A 14,718-nucleotide genomic window follows, 5' to 3' on the forward strand; every position below is an offset into this window, starting at 1 on the left:
AAGTAGGACACTTCTACTTTGTGGTGTGTGTGTGCTGCTACTGCTGCTGCTGTGGGTGTGGCATTCGCACTAACACCACCCTGGTGACTGCTGTATGTGGACGTGCGTGTGCTAATCATTTTTCTTTCCCGTTCCTCCTTCCCTATTCCAGTCTCACCGTGACCTCATCCCACCCACCGCCTGCAAGTTTCCGATCAGTTGCACCCAACTGCCTGGCGATCGAGCAATCCTCGCACAGACTTGTCTGAGACAGAGAGTCTGGGACGCCGCCCACACTCCCACGTCTCCATGGCTGCTGCTGCAGTCTCCCTTTCCTGTCCCCCCCGTCGCTCTCTTCCAGGCTCGCACATGCTCACGCGGCTCACAATCATCCGTCGCCCCCTCCGCTTCGCCAAGCGAGTCACCACCTCAAATCCCATCGTCAGCACAGACCTCGTATCCCCGCTCCTGTCGCCGACTCGGAACCCGACCCAGACTCCTCGTCCTCTGACCCAGAGAACGAACTTACCCCTCGCGCTCTCCGTGCCCTCAAGCGACAGCGCCTCGCTCTCGACCTCGACAGCCTCTCCATTTCCCCTCGTGGTCGACCTAGAAAGAGGCGCAAGGAGAACTTTGCTCATGCCAACTCCGTTGCAGCCGCTTCATCTAGGAAGGAAACTCCTCAGGTAGGTTGCCTCTTGGCTCCCTCTCGGACGCCACGCCCCCTTACACGTTGACAGTCCTTTAAGCGCCCATCGTCACCGCCGCCCTCGCCACTGACACCTAAACGTATCTTTGGCACAGACAGGCAAGTCTCATGCCTTCTTGTTTGCAACCTTCGGTAACGGTTATGCTAGAATCCCGTCCTGTGAAAATGCCGCTCACATACCATCCATACCTGAGTGTCCAGTGAACTTTGTCAATGGGACTGCCTCTTCCGTCCCGATATCGTCGAATGATGGAGAACCCTCATCCACCTCTTACTTGGGCCCTGCCCCTTGTGACAGCTTCGCTGATCAGTCGTCGATCTTGATGCTCACGGATGATTCAAATTCCTCGCCCTCTGTAGACAACAAAGCCACCGATGTGTCTGCACCCTCGGTTCCGCCAATATCTACCGATGCTACGATTGCACCCCTCCCCCTGTCGCCGCCGCTCGTGCCCTGTGCTCCATCGTCGCCAGAGTCAGAACCTTTGACACCGTTGACACCTCTTACTCCGTCCCCTTCGCCCTCGCCCTCAGGTCATGACCGACATACGTCATCAGGTCCTCCCTCACCGCTAACTGAACCATTACCTCTTCTTGTATCCATCGAGCCCGTCTCTCTGCCTTCAGATTCCCTTTCTCCCTCGACACCACATCCCCCACCATTGTCTGCGGAAGGCTGTACATCCGCACAACCAGCGGTGTTGTCGCCACATCCCTCTCATCTCTCGCTTGACCCGCCGCTGGACAATCTCATTTCCTTTGACGGCCTTCCACCCAATTTCGATTCTGGAATGTCACTTCATCTCGATGCGCACCACTGCAATCCGCACGAAGATTCTCACCCTCATCCGCATGTGCCGCAGCTCCCGGTCCCTTCTCTAATCCACCACCAACTGAGCCCCACCCACCGCAACTGCAGTACGTCCGCCCACCTTTCACGCAGATACCTGGCCGAGATCGTGAGGTCAATATATGGAAGTTAGCGTGTCAGGAACGGGTGGAATACCTGTACGTGTTGTTCGTTCTTTTGATATAATGGGATATCGCTAATCATGCGATCTGGTGTATATAGGGCTCGGCGTTTTGGTTTCGAAACGATCAAGGCTGTCGTCGCGTCCGAGGCAAGTTCTGTTGTGAATGCGATTTCCCATGTATCGCCCAGCACTACGACAACTTCCTCTCCCGAATTCCCCACGCAAGAAGACTCGGCTCATGCCACACAACCACCCCAAACACGCTTCAGGTTATACACTCCTGCGAGTTACACGTGGAGCTCCCGGTCTGTTTTGGGCGTTGGCTCCGTTCCAGGGAAGCGATCGTCGAACGATAGTCCCCAGGAAGCGGAAGCAGAGATTGAGAGGGAAGCTCTGTGGGCCGAATCAGATGTGGATGTGGACGTCGATATGGATATAGATGCGGATATGGACGACGACGACGACGATTACGAGGATGAAGATGAACTTGGGGAGCTCGAAGGGGATGCGGATGGGGAAAACCGTGTGGACTTGGATATGGAGGGAACAAATGGGAAAAGTGGTGCAGCGATGCAGCAACTGCTAGGGGAGAACCTGAAGGTAATGGATGCAAAGGGCGAGGACACGATGATGGATGTCGATTGCATGGGACAGTCGCAGAGAGGGCCTGTTGACCTGGCGGATAAGGAAAATCATGCATCAGCAAGCGCGGCGCATTCGTCTTCTCTTTTTACAACATCGGACGAGTCGCAAATGACGGTGTCAGCGGGACTCGCGACAATGCCTAGTCCTTCGACCAGTCTGGCGCTCCCTCTTCGCCATCAGTTTCCTCCGCTCTCATCATTACACGTGCCCCTCCTCTCGGAACCGCCTCGTGCGTTTATGGGTCGTGGGACGCCTCCGGATCGACGAAGGCTCATGGAGTGGAGCATATCAGACCGCTACCCGGGGTGTCAGACTCAAGCCATCGGCGTTGGGCTTTTCGTTTCTCCTACACGCAATCCGGGCATTAATACCGTGCCTATGTCCATGGTTTCGATGCATCATCCCGCAGCAGATGACGTTCATCAAGGAGGGGGTGATGATCGATCACAGCCACATCACCATGCCGGCGAATGGACGTCGTTTTTATATGCGATGCTGGAAGGTGATGGTATAAATAATTGTCAAGTGGACACGAATGTTCCCTCCACCGTATGCCGGACCAGTAATAATACCCCAGGGAACATGAGTGTTGGCGCTGTGGCTACCACCACTGGTTCCACGACGGACGTGACAGGATGGTATGAGCTGGGACTGGCCTCCATGCATATGGGTGGTAGTGTTACTCCTGGCGTTCCGGCAGACATGTCGCTTTCGCACCATCCCCATGTTGTACACGTCTCACCGATAGAACACCCAGGCGATGAGGCGAGCTCGAGCACGTTGCGCTTTGCTCTTGGTTAAACCCCGCAGAGTGTCCTGCCCTTTTGGTTTATTTATGGAGATAATTATGGTTGGTGGGGCTCCCTCTTCCTCGTTCCTCTTGCCGATACATATCCCCCCTGCCCTAGTCCATGCTGTGGGAGCACCACCTGGCGCGCCTGCCAACACGATGGCACTATCCAACCTTGCGAAAGCAAAATCTGTACAAGTTTTACAGCGTAGGAAGACCATTTAAACTTCCTTCGTACGCCCTCATCGCCTCTATTCCTCACGCGAACAAACCACCGTCCATTCCATGCCTATGTAGCGTTACGTGTTTCAACATCGCCTGTTGCACGCCTTCCTCCTCCCCACCCCGTCTCAAGGCGGTTTTTGCCTTGATAATACGCAATTTGCCGTTCTGGGTCTGGCTATCTGGAACGCTTGCATACACAGCTTGGCAGTGTGTGGAGGTATCAGTGGCCTCCGTGCATTATGACCATATATGACGCACGCACCTCCACCGACTCCCGTCATTGCATCTGTCAACTAACCCACTCGATCTAAAGGTGATACATATGCGATTTTTTTTGGCTTTACATACATAAATCCCAAGAGGTGTCACTCCAATCTAAATTGTTTTGAAACGGAACAGGAAACTCGGAAAATGAAAATACCCCTTGCAACTTGTCCGCATCTGCATGTCGTCGCTGTCTGCATATAACATTCCATCGTTGTCATTTGACGCTCTCCATACCACTGGACCCTGTTAAAGGCCAACCAAACTGCTGGCGAATTTTTCTCGAACCACCTCTTCCACTCGATATCATACCACGTTGGCCTTGGTTTATGTTGGGTGGTTTGACTACATACATACTTACAGCAATTTTTCATGTCTTTCTCGATCCTCGCCCTCTGCAATGCTTATATCGTTGATTCTTGTCCGATTCACTTTGGTTGTGTTTGGCACGCGGACTGGGTTACCAAATAAAAACAGGCCGGGTTTGTTGAAGACTTTCATTTTTTCTCTTCCATCTTCTTCAATGTCCAAAGATCCGTGCAATTCCAACGTGTCCGCCACGACGTTCGCATTTGCTGCTCTACAAGCTGAATCCATGCCGAGGTTCGACGAGTACAAAGTACTGCTCGCACCGTTATGTGTACAGACGCCGCCTTGATTTCTGGTGGCGGCTTCTGAAGTTTGGGGTGCAACATGAAACATTTTCACCTTATTGTCAAGGGTGGCAAGCTTTTATTCTGGGGCTTGTCCGCTCTTCCATAATAGCTCGAGGTGAACAGCTTTTTGCTAACTAGAATGTGGCCCGTTACATGTAACAACTAAAAGTACGGGGTATACCTGTGTATCCATGTAGACAAATTCAATGCAACTTGGTATCTCTGAGATTTCGAAACAGGACGAATGGCCTAGAGTACAATAGTGGTTCCAACGTCGAAGCATATTGTCAAACTCCGATGTGTATGAAGACGATCCGCTGGTCTAATGGCACGACATTCTTGTCGACTGTTTTTGAAGCTTTGTTCAAAGCTTTGGCCGCTTGCGTGGAGTCTGGTGCTTTGTCTCCGCTAAACATGTGCTTATAAAACTCCCTCACCATGTGTTGGGCCGTAGAATCATCCACAGCCCACATAGTCCCGATCACGCTCCTGAATCCAGCAAATTGCATCCCCGCAGCGAGGTGGATAACCTCGTCGGGTGTGTGCTCATCACCGACGGCAGTGTCACATGCCGAGAGAAATGCAAAGGCCGGGTTTTCCGGTTCTGCGCGGATGATATCGAGCAAGCTGATCGGACGATCCTTTAAGGAAAAAGCTGACGCAAACGGATCTCCTAGATCTTGCTTTCCGTGACACGCGAGATGTACCCACGCGTGTGTTCGCAAACCCTCGATCGCGGTGTCTGCTGTCCCCTCGTCGCCAGAGATCCGCTTGAATGAGAGGGATGATGACGGAATCAACGATTCGACGAGAGCAAGCTCCGCGCTGACAGACTGCAGTTCACTTTCTTGGCTCCCATTAATTGCTGAGTTTGATTGCCCGATGGCGAGGAAAGACGACGGTGGCGCGGACACAAGGTGGGATTTCTGGGACCTTGACCTGTTGAGGGCGGAAAGGCTGGGTGTGTACGAACAAATGTAGATATCAGGCAGATTTGGAAGACCCCTACGATAAGGACCAGCTGCATGGAGGGGTAGAGTAGTGAACTTGGAAGTCGGACAAAACCAGACCCGCGATCCTCGCGGTAGGAATTTCAATAGTTCGTTTACGATAGGCTCAACAACGACATCCCAGAGTTTTCGGAGAACAGGCACGAGTCGCCTTTCCCGCACCTTCCCTTCCCCTACGTAGCCTGTTTCTTTCAACACCCTGTAAATTGTCTCGCCCATCGTGACGAGCTCAGTGACTGACGTGCTTTGGAGGGGAATCAAGAGCGGTGGTCGATCCTTCGTGACGACGATGGCGTCACAGTGCTTCTCGTGTGCGTTCAGGAGGATTGCCGGTCCTCCGACAGCAGCTTCTTGCAATTCGTTGTACGCAAAAGCACGTAGGAAAGACTCAAAACCTTTTTTTTCCCGAACACGGTTTATAATCTCCACCCATTCACGGTGGCGTTGCTTATATAGACGAGTATCTTCTTCCGCAGTCAGACGAGACGCTTGCGCTGTCATCTCAGAAATAGAGCGCGAACTCCATCTCTCGAGCTGCGCAGAAACCCGTTCGAAATCAGAGGCGAGGGCCATGCCGTCCTCGCCGGCTTGGCGCAACGCGTCTAGCGGAGTACGTGTGTGGGCTAGCTGGTGCCAAATGAGTCCTCGACCCTGTTCCGAAAGTTCAACTGCCACTTCTAAAGACCTGCGTTCTATTGCACACGCCATTGCTTTAGATGGCAGCAGGTTGATATACTTGGCGTTTTTGCTCTGCGAAAGGTATTTGTGACGCGAGGAGACGGCCAGGGTGGAATGCGTGAACGTATCCAATGACGAGAGTGACACTCGGTATGCCTGAAGTTCCGAGGAGTGGTGTAGCCTCTCCGCTTGTTTTGCCCATTTTAATGAAACGGGAAGATCGCGACCTAATAATGGGCGCGCTGCAGCACTGGCGAAACAGCTGAAAGCTTCGTCCAGGAGAAGCGGATCTTCGTTGAGGGAGAACATATGCAGTAACAGGGATGCCGAGGAGAGATACACCGTTTTGAGGGCAGGATGCTCCTTAGGAATCAAATGCGAGAGGGCCCTGAGAGCATCTAGACTAGCTTGGAGCTGGTCATTGTCATGCTGGCGCATAGCAAGGCGCCTCTGCACGTCAACAAGGTGCGCAACAGTAAACGGAAAATAAGGATCACTTCGCCCTATCGAGATTGCGTCTCGAAGGTATTGGATGGCCAGTTCTAAGTGACGTACGTCATCCTCAGCCTTTGCCAACCTACATAGCGCCTGAGCAAAACAAACCAATAAGGTGGCTCGTTCAGGATGCGCTGGAGGAATTGTGGCAAAAGCAGATTCGAAATACTGGATGCATTGTTTCAAATCAGCGAGAACGTGGGTTTCCTTGTGTCGAGTACAGAGCATCGTACCCAGGTTAATGAGGACGGGGACTTTATCTTGGTAGGTGGGGACCTCAAGTGCCCTTGTCGTGTACTCGATGGCTGTGTCCAAGTCAGTGTGGTCGCCTCGCGAGGCGAATCGCTTATAGAAAGCCGACCCAAGGTTGACTAGACATGCGAAATAGTGGGTATTTCCAGGTCGCTTGGAAAGCAATTCATCTGCGTCCGCCATGCATACAATAGATTCATCCAAGTTGCCACCATTGCCGTGAAAGGTATATAGCAGAAGCAGGTTGATCCCCAGTTGCATAACCACGGCTGGGTAACTCGAATTTTTTCGAGCGCAACTCCGATGCGCGATGCGGCAGTGTTGAATGGCCGTATAAAGGTCCGCCTCGTCCCCTTTCGAGTTGAAGCGCACTTCAAGTGCGATGGCGAGGTGCAAGTGGACAGAAACGAACAACCCCTCTCCTTCAGGCAAACGACTCTCTATATCACGGAGAGAATCTATTGCAAGATTGAGATCTGCAGGGTTACTCTTACCCTCATGCTGGAACCTTTCAAGGAACGCGAAAGCGCGGTTTCCTTTGAATCGAGCAAATAGGGAATGGGTCGGTGGCAGAGCATTCAGGACATCGTCACACTGGTTGATCACAGCGTGCAAGTCGCTGATGTCTCTATATCGCCCAAAGCGAGCCAGTAATGCATCATTGAGGTGTAGAAGCGCAGGATACGAAGAGCGGGTGGGGAAGCCCAGCAAAGCCGCCTTGGATTGTGCAATAGCAAGATCGAGATCTCCAATATCGCCACCCTCTTTGAAACGTGCAAGGACCGCGTCACCATGTGCAGCAAGGATGAAGGGACGAAATTGGTGTGTCCTGCCGCAGAGTTGTAAGGCCACTTCGAGGCGGTCAACTGAGGTGTTAAGGTCTGCGAGATCACCGGTGATATTGAATCGCATTAGTAGGCTATTACCAAGATGGAGGAGGGTAACGGGCCGTTCAGTCGAGGATGTCGGCTGTAGTTCAAGTGATGTTGATAAGAGTTGTACCGAAAAGTTAAGATCCTCGATATCGCCCGTGTTCTGGTGGCGTAACTGGAGAGCATTGCCGAAGCAATCGAGCAGCCGTATGTGTTCTGATCCCACGCCAGAAGACGCAGAAAGAGCACTACGGTAGCAAGCTAAAGCCTTCTCTACTTGCTCCGCATCTCCCTGCACTTCAAAAGAAGAACACAGAGCAACACCAAGGCTGGTCAACAACGTGACATATCCACTCTGTCCTGCGGCACACGACTGCAGTGCGTCGTTGTAGCATGTGATTGCTTCCTCCAAATCAGACAAGTTTTGGTCCAAGGTAAATCTGAGCCGTAGTGCGTCGCCGATATTTGTGAGAAGGGAGGACCTCCTCATATGGCCAGGAGGACGTAGATTCAAGCAAATCCTGTAGTTCTCCAGAGCTGCCTCTAGGTCCGCTTGATCGCCGAACAGTTCGAACTTACTGCAAAGGGCGTTGGCATAGTTATTGAGGAGACTATCACGGGTAGGATTATCATCGGAGCACTTTGACAGAGCAGAAGAGTAAATTTCAATGGCTCTAGTCAGGTCTGCTGCATCCGACGTTTGGCGGTAACGAAGAGCCAGAGTGCTAGCGAGGTTTGTGGCAGAGAGTATGAAGTACGCGGAATCAGGACCGCAGCGATCCATCAGCATAGAAAGATATCCGATAGCCTTTTCTAAGTCCTCCAAGATCCCTCCCAATGTAAAACGATCCCGGAATGCCAGGCCGAGGTTACCCAGGGCTACCAGATGAATGGGATGATCCTGAGTGTATAGTGACAACAACATTTCGTCGCGTTCGATAAATTCATCGAGGTCGGAGAGGATCCCTGTACTTTTAAACCGATCGTACAAAGCATCTGTAAATTCATGCAGAGCCGAGGGATACCCTGGGTCTTCAGTGCTCAATGACTGTACCTTCTGCCTCACAAGCTCGACTGGATCACAGTTGTCCCCTTCGGAGGGTTTACTGTACCCGTAAAAGCAGCAACAGTTAGCGGGGTCAATAACACGATTGACCAGATGTAATACCTGTCTGTGGCCATCAAGCTAAGGGTAGCTTGAATTTCACCACTGGTTGTTGGAGTGCTTGCAAGGCTACCATATTTGGAAACGACCTCCATCTGAACCTAACATGACAAAACAAACCGCTGATTGGACAAGGAAAAATGATTATGTAAGCCGCAGTAGCGAACCTTGCAGCTTCAACGTTTCAACGGGGCACCATACATAAAAGTTGGAACGATACAGATGTGTGCTCGAGTATGAACTTCATGGATTGAGCTATGCTGGTTGTATCCGAATTCAACAGATGGCGCGCTTCCGCTGGATTTCTAAGCTCTATTCGCCGCCGCTTCTCGTTGCTGTCCATCGACCTTAAACTTCAAGCTTCACTGCCCAACCGAACGACTTCATTGCTTGAATAGGCTTGCACTTCTATCCACTATGGCTACACAGTCCCGCCCGCAGCCCATGAATGCTTCTGAACACCATTCCAAGGTCAAAGTCACGTTAACCCTCTCCGACCCCATATTCGTTGCTGGTCGTTGCATATCTGGGAAGATGGAAGTGGAGAGTCGTGCTGACTTGGATTCTTTACTGGGCATAGGAGCCATGACAGTGGAGTTATACGGTATTGAAGGTAGTTCTTTCAAGTCCTGTACCTATCCATCTGCTGATTACTTCGATTTGAAGAAATCATCTCCCAGGATCACAGTGCAACTTCTACCTTTATCCATTCTCGCAGAATATTTCAGGGCCCTGGACTCCCTCCATCAAATTCAGTATACCCTGACCATGTCCCAGCTGAGGGAGAGCCGCTGCTACCCGCACATCACTATGCCGCACGTCGTGGACTTACTACCTTCTTTTTCCGGTTTCCGCTCCCGCTTTCGTCTCCTGCATCCATACGATTCGGACCTGCCAGCATCAGATACGAGGTCCGCGCCAACGTCAGTGTAGCATGGCGGGGTGACAGGCGTCTTGTTACCGACACCCGTGAAGTTAGAGTTGTGGAAAGTTTGGATGCCATCGCTCAAGCAGAAATACCTCAGGCGGTATCAATTGCAGAGGGTGGTAAGATATGGGCATGCGCCAGCATAACTAGTGGGACTGTCGTTGGTGGGGAGGCTATCTGTATTGATTTACAGCTGAAAAACTACACATCTAGATGGGTAAGCTCCTGTTTGTTACTGTAAGTCCAACTCTTCGCATTCACACGATTCTTCGACCGAGCAGACTTGCGGTGTAACAGTTTTTCTAACGCGGTCCCTGCACCTATCCAATTCTCTAGTTGGAGCGAAGCCCCCTCCACATTTGGCTGACGTTGTCACCCAAGTTGATTTTCGTGGCCCCGAGTATTCACTTCCGCCTGGAATTGAGGGGTTAGCACGTCTTGTCATTGACGTACCACGTCATTTCCGTGGTGCTAAAGGAAGTTCGCGCCTGGACGACAGTGGGCGAACGACTGACAGCTTATTTGAGGTAAGTTGCGCTTTCGACGTACGTGTAGAGATGCCTCCCGGAAGGTGTGTCAAGTACGTTGTGGAGCCACGTTGATGTCTCATAAGCCACCTCAGCGAAGATGTATCGTTGATCTTGCCCATAACTGTCCACCACTCGCTTGCTCTACCTCAACCTCTGGCATCACCCTTCGCTATCCCCTCACCACCCCACTCACATGTATCCCCATCGAGTGCCGGATCCCCGCCTCTTCCCCTTCTGGAATTACAGCCTCATCGCAGTGGCGATTACAACCCCGTTTGGTCGTCCGGAGTGGCGCAGCCCGTTCATGAAATCCCGTCTTCTGCGACGAGTGTTGTTCATTCTTGGCAGCATTCCTTGGACCCTTACATCACACCACTGCAGCGTTCGACATCCGCAGGTCCGCAAGTGCCTGTACCATTTCATGACCCACCGACTAGCGAGTTCCTCTCTGCGGAACCACTTCGTTCTCCTATATTCGTACCCTATCCGAGTTATCTTCCTCTCTCCTCCCACAACGGTGCGAGTGCTACGAACTACACCGACTCCCCAGGGAGGGGGCCGCACGCATCTCGCATCTCGCACAACCTTCATCAATCTTCTCGGCATCGCTCAGCATCACCCTACTCCCGTCAATGCGCACAACTCGAAACTTCTATGATACCACGTGCACTTCCTTCTCCTCACGCCCAGTTTCGTTCCATTCCAGTACCTCTCCAGTGCAATTCCTACGGATTACAGGGTGGTATCTCCTGCCCTCGACCAATACCATCCCCTAAACATTCGTTATCAGGGTCAATTTCCAAAAGCGAGAACGTGTGTATGCTGGAGCGTATGGCAGATGAGGTTGGGATCCAGAACGGTGATCTTAGTGCTGACCTCCCGAGAGGCAATGCGGACGCAAACCTCTGCGTTCAGGGTCCGGCTCTTGTACCTGACGTTTTCGAGTCGCTTCCTAGCGCTTCTTTTCTTCTCGACAACAACAGAAACATCCATCAGCAAGTTCACGTCAGCGAGTCCCTTACCGAAGAAACCCCGACCAACCGCCCGTCTTCACAAGCATCTTCGGATATTCTTTGTGCACCCCCTATACCACCCATCGCTGCTATTACACCCATTAAATTTCCTCGTCTCCCGGCGGCAGAAAGTGGCGACTTAATTACGAATCCTGGAAACTTTACTGAAGAGAGTGGATTGGACGCGCTAGAGCGACGCCTCATAGCTGAGGTAGGGACTCGCTGCGCAGACACAGAGCAGCGTCCTGACGTGCGCAGCCTTGTGCGGCCAATAACTATTCCTACTCGGGATCTGGACCCCCCTGACGGTGTTAACGACAGTGCTATCTCGAGCTTAACGCTAGCTGATCGAGATGCAATAGTAAAGGGTTCGGCTCAAGACAAAGAGCAAGACCGCGATTCAGATGAGCGGACTCAGCACATAGAAAGCGGAGAGATTCCGTCTGAAGATGATGGAGATGCTCGCACTCAGAAAGGAAAGAGTGTCCGCGGGATTTGGCAAAATGGAAACGGTGGCGAGGGTCACGAAAGAATGGGGAGGCGACGGGAGAGAAAGAAAGGCAGAAATGAAGAATCACGGAAGTTCAGAAAAGAGGCACAGGGACGTGTTGCGGCATGGCTTGGAGGGATAGACACGACAGCACCGCCAGCCACGGACGACACCATCTCTCTCGCCTCGCCTTCGGAACCGCTAGCTAACAAGTTGCGGACGCGACTCCCCCAAGGAGACACAGTGGACGAAAGAGGGAGTGAGCGGTATTTTGCTTCAAAGGACACATCATCATCTCCAAATCCGCGCTCCTCTGGGTTTGCAACTATCTCATCACTGGACAAGAACCAGAGATCTGAGAACCCGACGTTCAGAAATTCCCCTCGCAGGCTGTTGGTAAACAATCCTCTTCAGCCACCGTCTCCTCAGATGGACAGTTTCCATCCTCCTGTGGCTTCTAAGCCCCTCGTTGCTGAGGGGGAAACACTGCCTGCATCTTCGTCGTCACGGCTACCTCCACGCGTGGCGGATATCGAAGGAAAGTACGGTGTACGTTCGGCCCGAGGGGGCAGAGGTGGAAAGGTGATGCGCGTAGCTTCCCTATGGGCTGCTAAGGCAACTGAAGTTAACATGAAGGGAGCTCCCTCGCCTCCTCCCCGAAAGGTGACCCCCAGTATTCCAAAATTCTCAGCCGCGAAGGCTTCTCCTTTTACCTCGCCCGTCGCAGGATCATCAGACGCAGAGTTCAGACACAACATTAACCGCCAGGCTAACCCAGCGAAAGCTACGACGGTTCCAGCAGTGATATCATCTTCACATGCTGTACCTATGCTCTCATCTACTGCATCTCTCGCTCTCCCGCAAGCCACTAATAAGCCCAGGACTACTAGCCTGGCCCCTACGATTTCCGAGGCGGTATCGGACATCAAAAGTGCAAGTAAGAACGCAGCCCCAAGATCAAGAGGGGAACTTGCTTTTGGAAAAGCAAGGCTGAAAGCCCTTATCCAGAAATACCAAGGGTGACGTGTAGTTCTTCATTATTTTTTTGGCGTGTATTTCCCTGTCGCCTTGTAGTTGTTAGAACTACTGTAACCTGTGCTTCGTGCTTGTTAGCTACCTTGTTTTCACCAGCTCTTTTTTGTGTGTAAGAGGCACCTAATACTAGCGGAGTTCTTTGGTTACTATTACTTGTGACATCACTGACATTCCCTCGACGCCGACTGTCTCGACATTCAGCCTCGAGTTGCTTCTCGTGATGCCTTTACAATACATACTCTGCCAGTCATGTCTTGTTTTCTATCAGAAACCTGCATGTAGTCGGATGCTCGACTCTGCCCGCCTACATAGACCACCGGGCTCCATCGTCAGACCAAGAACGGGATCTCCACACGCAAAAAAGCTACGGCGATTCATTCAAGAGGGGGTGGCACTAAGTCAGTTTATAGCGCCTCTAGAACGTGGCGGAGTAGATTAAGTCAACGGAGCCAACACAAAATAACCTAAGACTCTGTGACAAAGGCCCAAACCAATTTGAATGGCCGGTATGGTTCTGGAACAAGACCCGAAGCAACTGCGCCCCTCGTCAGCCAAGCATCCGCAGCCCGATTTCCCCAGAGCCCCAACCAACTCAAGATCCATAACCGCCCCCCAAGGCCCGAAGGAAGTCGGCCACTCATAGACCTCCATGTAGATTCCATGACAACCCCAACTCCCATCATAAAGAAAAACCCAAATATTGCAACAAAGTCAGATCCTCTTCCCACAGCTCTTAAACCAAGGTCGTGCATGAGGCCAGAGATGGTGAATGCACCCAGAACTCCTGCTGCTCGCCCGAAAATGCGAGACACCGGCTTGGCTCCTAGTGCAACCATATAGCTGCGGTTCAGGTGGTGCCATCTGTCGCCCCAGAGTTCCGTCAACGAGGTGGCCTTCCAGGGGTCAAAAAACAACGGAGGCCATTGCGAGGGTGATTGTCGAAGAATCAATATGGCAAGTACGCTGAAAGCATCGTAGACTGTGCGAGTAGTCACGTAGATCAGCGTGCCGAAAAGAAAGGTCATTGTAGTCGATCTGAGGTATCTCCACGAAGCGGGAAAAGAAGGGTCAAATACGGACCCTCCCCCTGGAGTGCTAAGCTCGGGCGAGAACGATTGCAACGCAAATAGTAGCGCATCACCCAGAATGAGATGTAAGATCACGGAAAGAATTCTACCCCTTAAAAAAGGGAGCCTTTGCTGAGACGGAGGGACCTGGAGAAGAGTTCTTGGTTTGGATGGGCCCTGCCAACTCAATTCGCGGAAACCCAATGCCAGATCGCACGCATTCTGCAGGGCAGCCCTCAACGACGCCCGCTTCACGTTCGCATCCGCAGTGGTACCTGGTATGGGCCGAACTTGGTCGCTATAGACTGCCCATACAATGCAGCGCATCACGATCATGAAGGTGAAAAGCTGAGATACTACATTAATGCTCCTTGCACCTTGTAATTGGCACAGTCACTCACAGCATGCGATTGGTTCGCCTGTGCCTTGATGGGGTCTCCGCCAGAGACGTCCAAGCAAGCACCCACGCGGAGCCCAAACCAAAGCGTGAAAGGTAGAAGAGATCGTCGCCAGACAACCGTTCCAGGAAAGATCACCAGGAACGCAGTAACGAAATACACTGCGAGCAGCGGAAAAACCATGCCCACGAGGCTTGAAACATTCAGGGGGATTTTAACAGACGGATCGACCATCTTCGACCGTGAACCTACGGAGTGAACAGTTGGACTTTGTCAACATAGGGCAGTGCAGAAGATATCAACTGGGCGCCTACAGTGCCGTGTTGGGAAGAACTCGCCATTTTCCAAGCCTCCAGGTCACCTTACTCGTTTGTTTTTCGTGCACTTGTACAAGCGGGGGTTGGAACGTTGGTATACGAATGGTCCTAGGTAATCTGTCTACGATTGCTACACTCAAGCTACACTGTTGAGTTCCCTCAATACACCCGCCGAGCTCAAAGCCCAAGACAAGGGCCTCGCGGGGAAGAACGCTGACCTCGCGAT

General features: G+C 52.1%; 4 protein-coding genes across 4 annotated transcripts; 2 read left to right on the plus strand and 2 right to left on the minus strand.

The window, feature by feature from the left end:
* Window positions 1-288: 288 nt before the first annotated feature.
* F5J12DRAFT_889643 (uncharacterized protein) lies at window positions 289-3,108 on the plus strand (the record flags this gene model as incomplete). Its single annotated transcript, XM_051747354.1, has 5 exons — window positions 289-399; window positions 426-665; window positions 784-1,557; window positions 1,608-1,696; window positions 1,761-3,108. 5 exons carry the CDS (start codon window positions 289-291, stop codon window positions 3,106-3,108), a joined length of 2,562 nt encoding a protein of 853 aa, XP_051603066.1.
* A 957-nt stretch (window positions 3,109-4,065) lies between these two features.
* On the minus strand, window positions 4,066-8,772 carry F5J12DRAFT_810203 (CHAT domain-containing protein). Its single transcript, XM_051744768.1, has one exon. It carries the CDS (start codon window positions 8,472-8,474, stop codon window positions 4,530-4,532), a length of 3,945 nt encoding a protein of 1,314 aa, XP_051603067.1. The 5' UTR covers window positions 8,475-8,772; the 3' UTR covers window positions 4,066-4,529.
* Window positions 8,773-8,874: 102 nt separating this feature from the next.
* Window positions 8,875-12,987, plus strand: F5J12DRAFT_810206 (uncharacterized protein). The gene is made up of 4 exons (XM_051744769.1): window positions 8,875-9,327; window positions 9,381-9,859; window positions 9,924-10,213; window positions 10,265-12,987. Exons 1-4 carry the CDS (start codon window positions 9,132-9,134, stop codon window positions 12,696-12,698), a joined length of 3,399 nt encoding a protein of 1,132 aa, XP_051603068.1. The 5' UTR covers window positions 8,875-9,131; the 3' UTR covers window positions 12,699-12,987.
* Window positions 12,988-13,064: 77 nt separating this feature from the next.
* F5J12DRAFT_810209 (membrane bound O-acyl transferase family-domain-containing protein) lies at window positions 13,065-14,478 on the minus strand. The gene is made up of 2 exons (XM_051744770.1): window positions 14,179-14,478; window positions 13,065-14,125 (listed from the first exon to the last, which is right to left on the minus strand). Exons 1-2 carry the CDS (start codon window positions 14,407-14,409, stop codon window positions 13,175-13,177), a joined length of 1,182 nt encoding a protein of 393 aa, XP_051603069.1. The 5' UTR covers window positions 14,410-14,478; the 3' UTR covers window positions 13,065-13,174.
* Window positions 14,479-14,718: the final 240 nt, after the last annotated feature.

This window comes from Pisolithus orientalis (assembly GCF_024613125.1).
Source record: "Pisolithus orientalis strain OTSU chromosome Unknown F5J12scaffold_5, whole genome shotgun sequence".
NCBI classification, from domain to species: Eukaryota; Fungi; Basidiomycota; class Agaricomycetes; order Boletales; family Pisolithaceae; genus Pisolithus; species Pisolithus orientalis.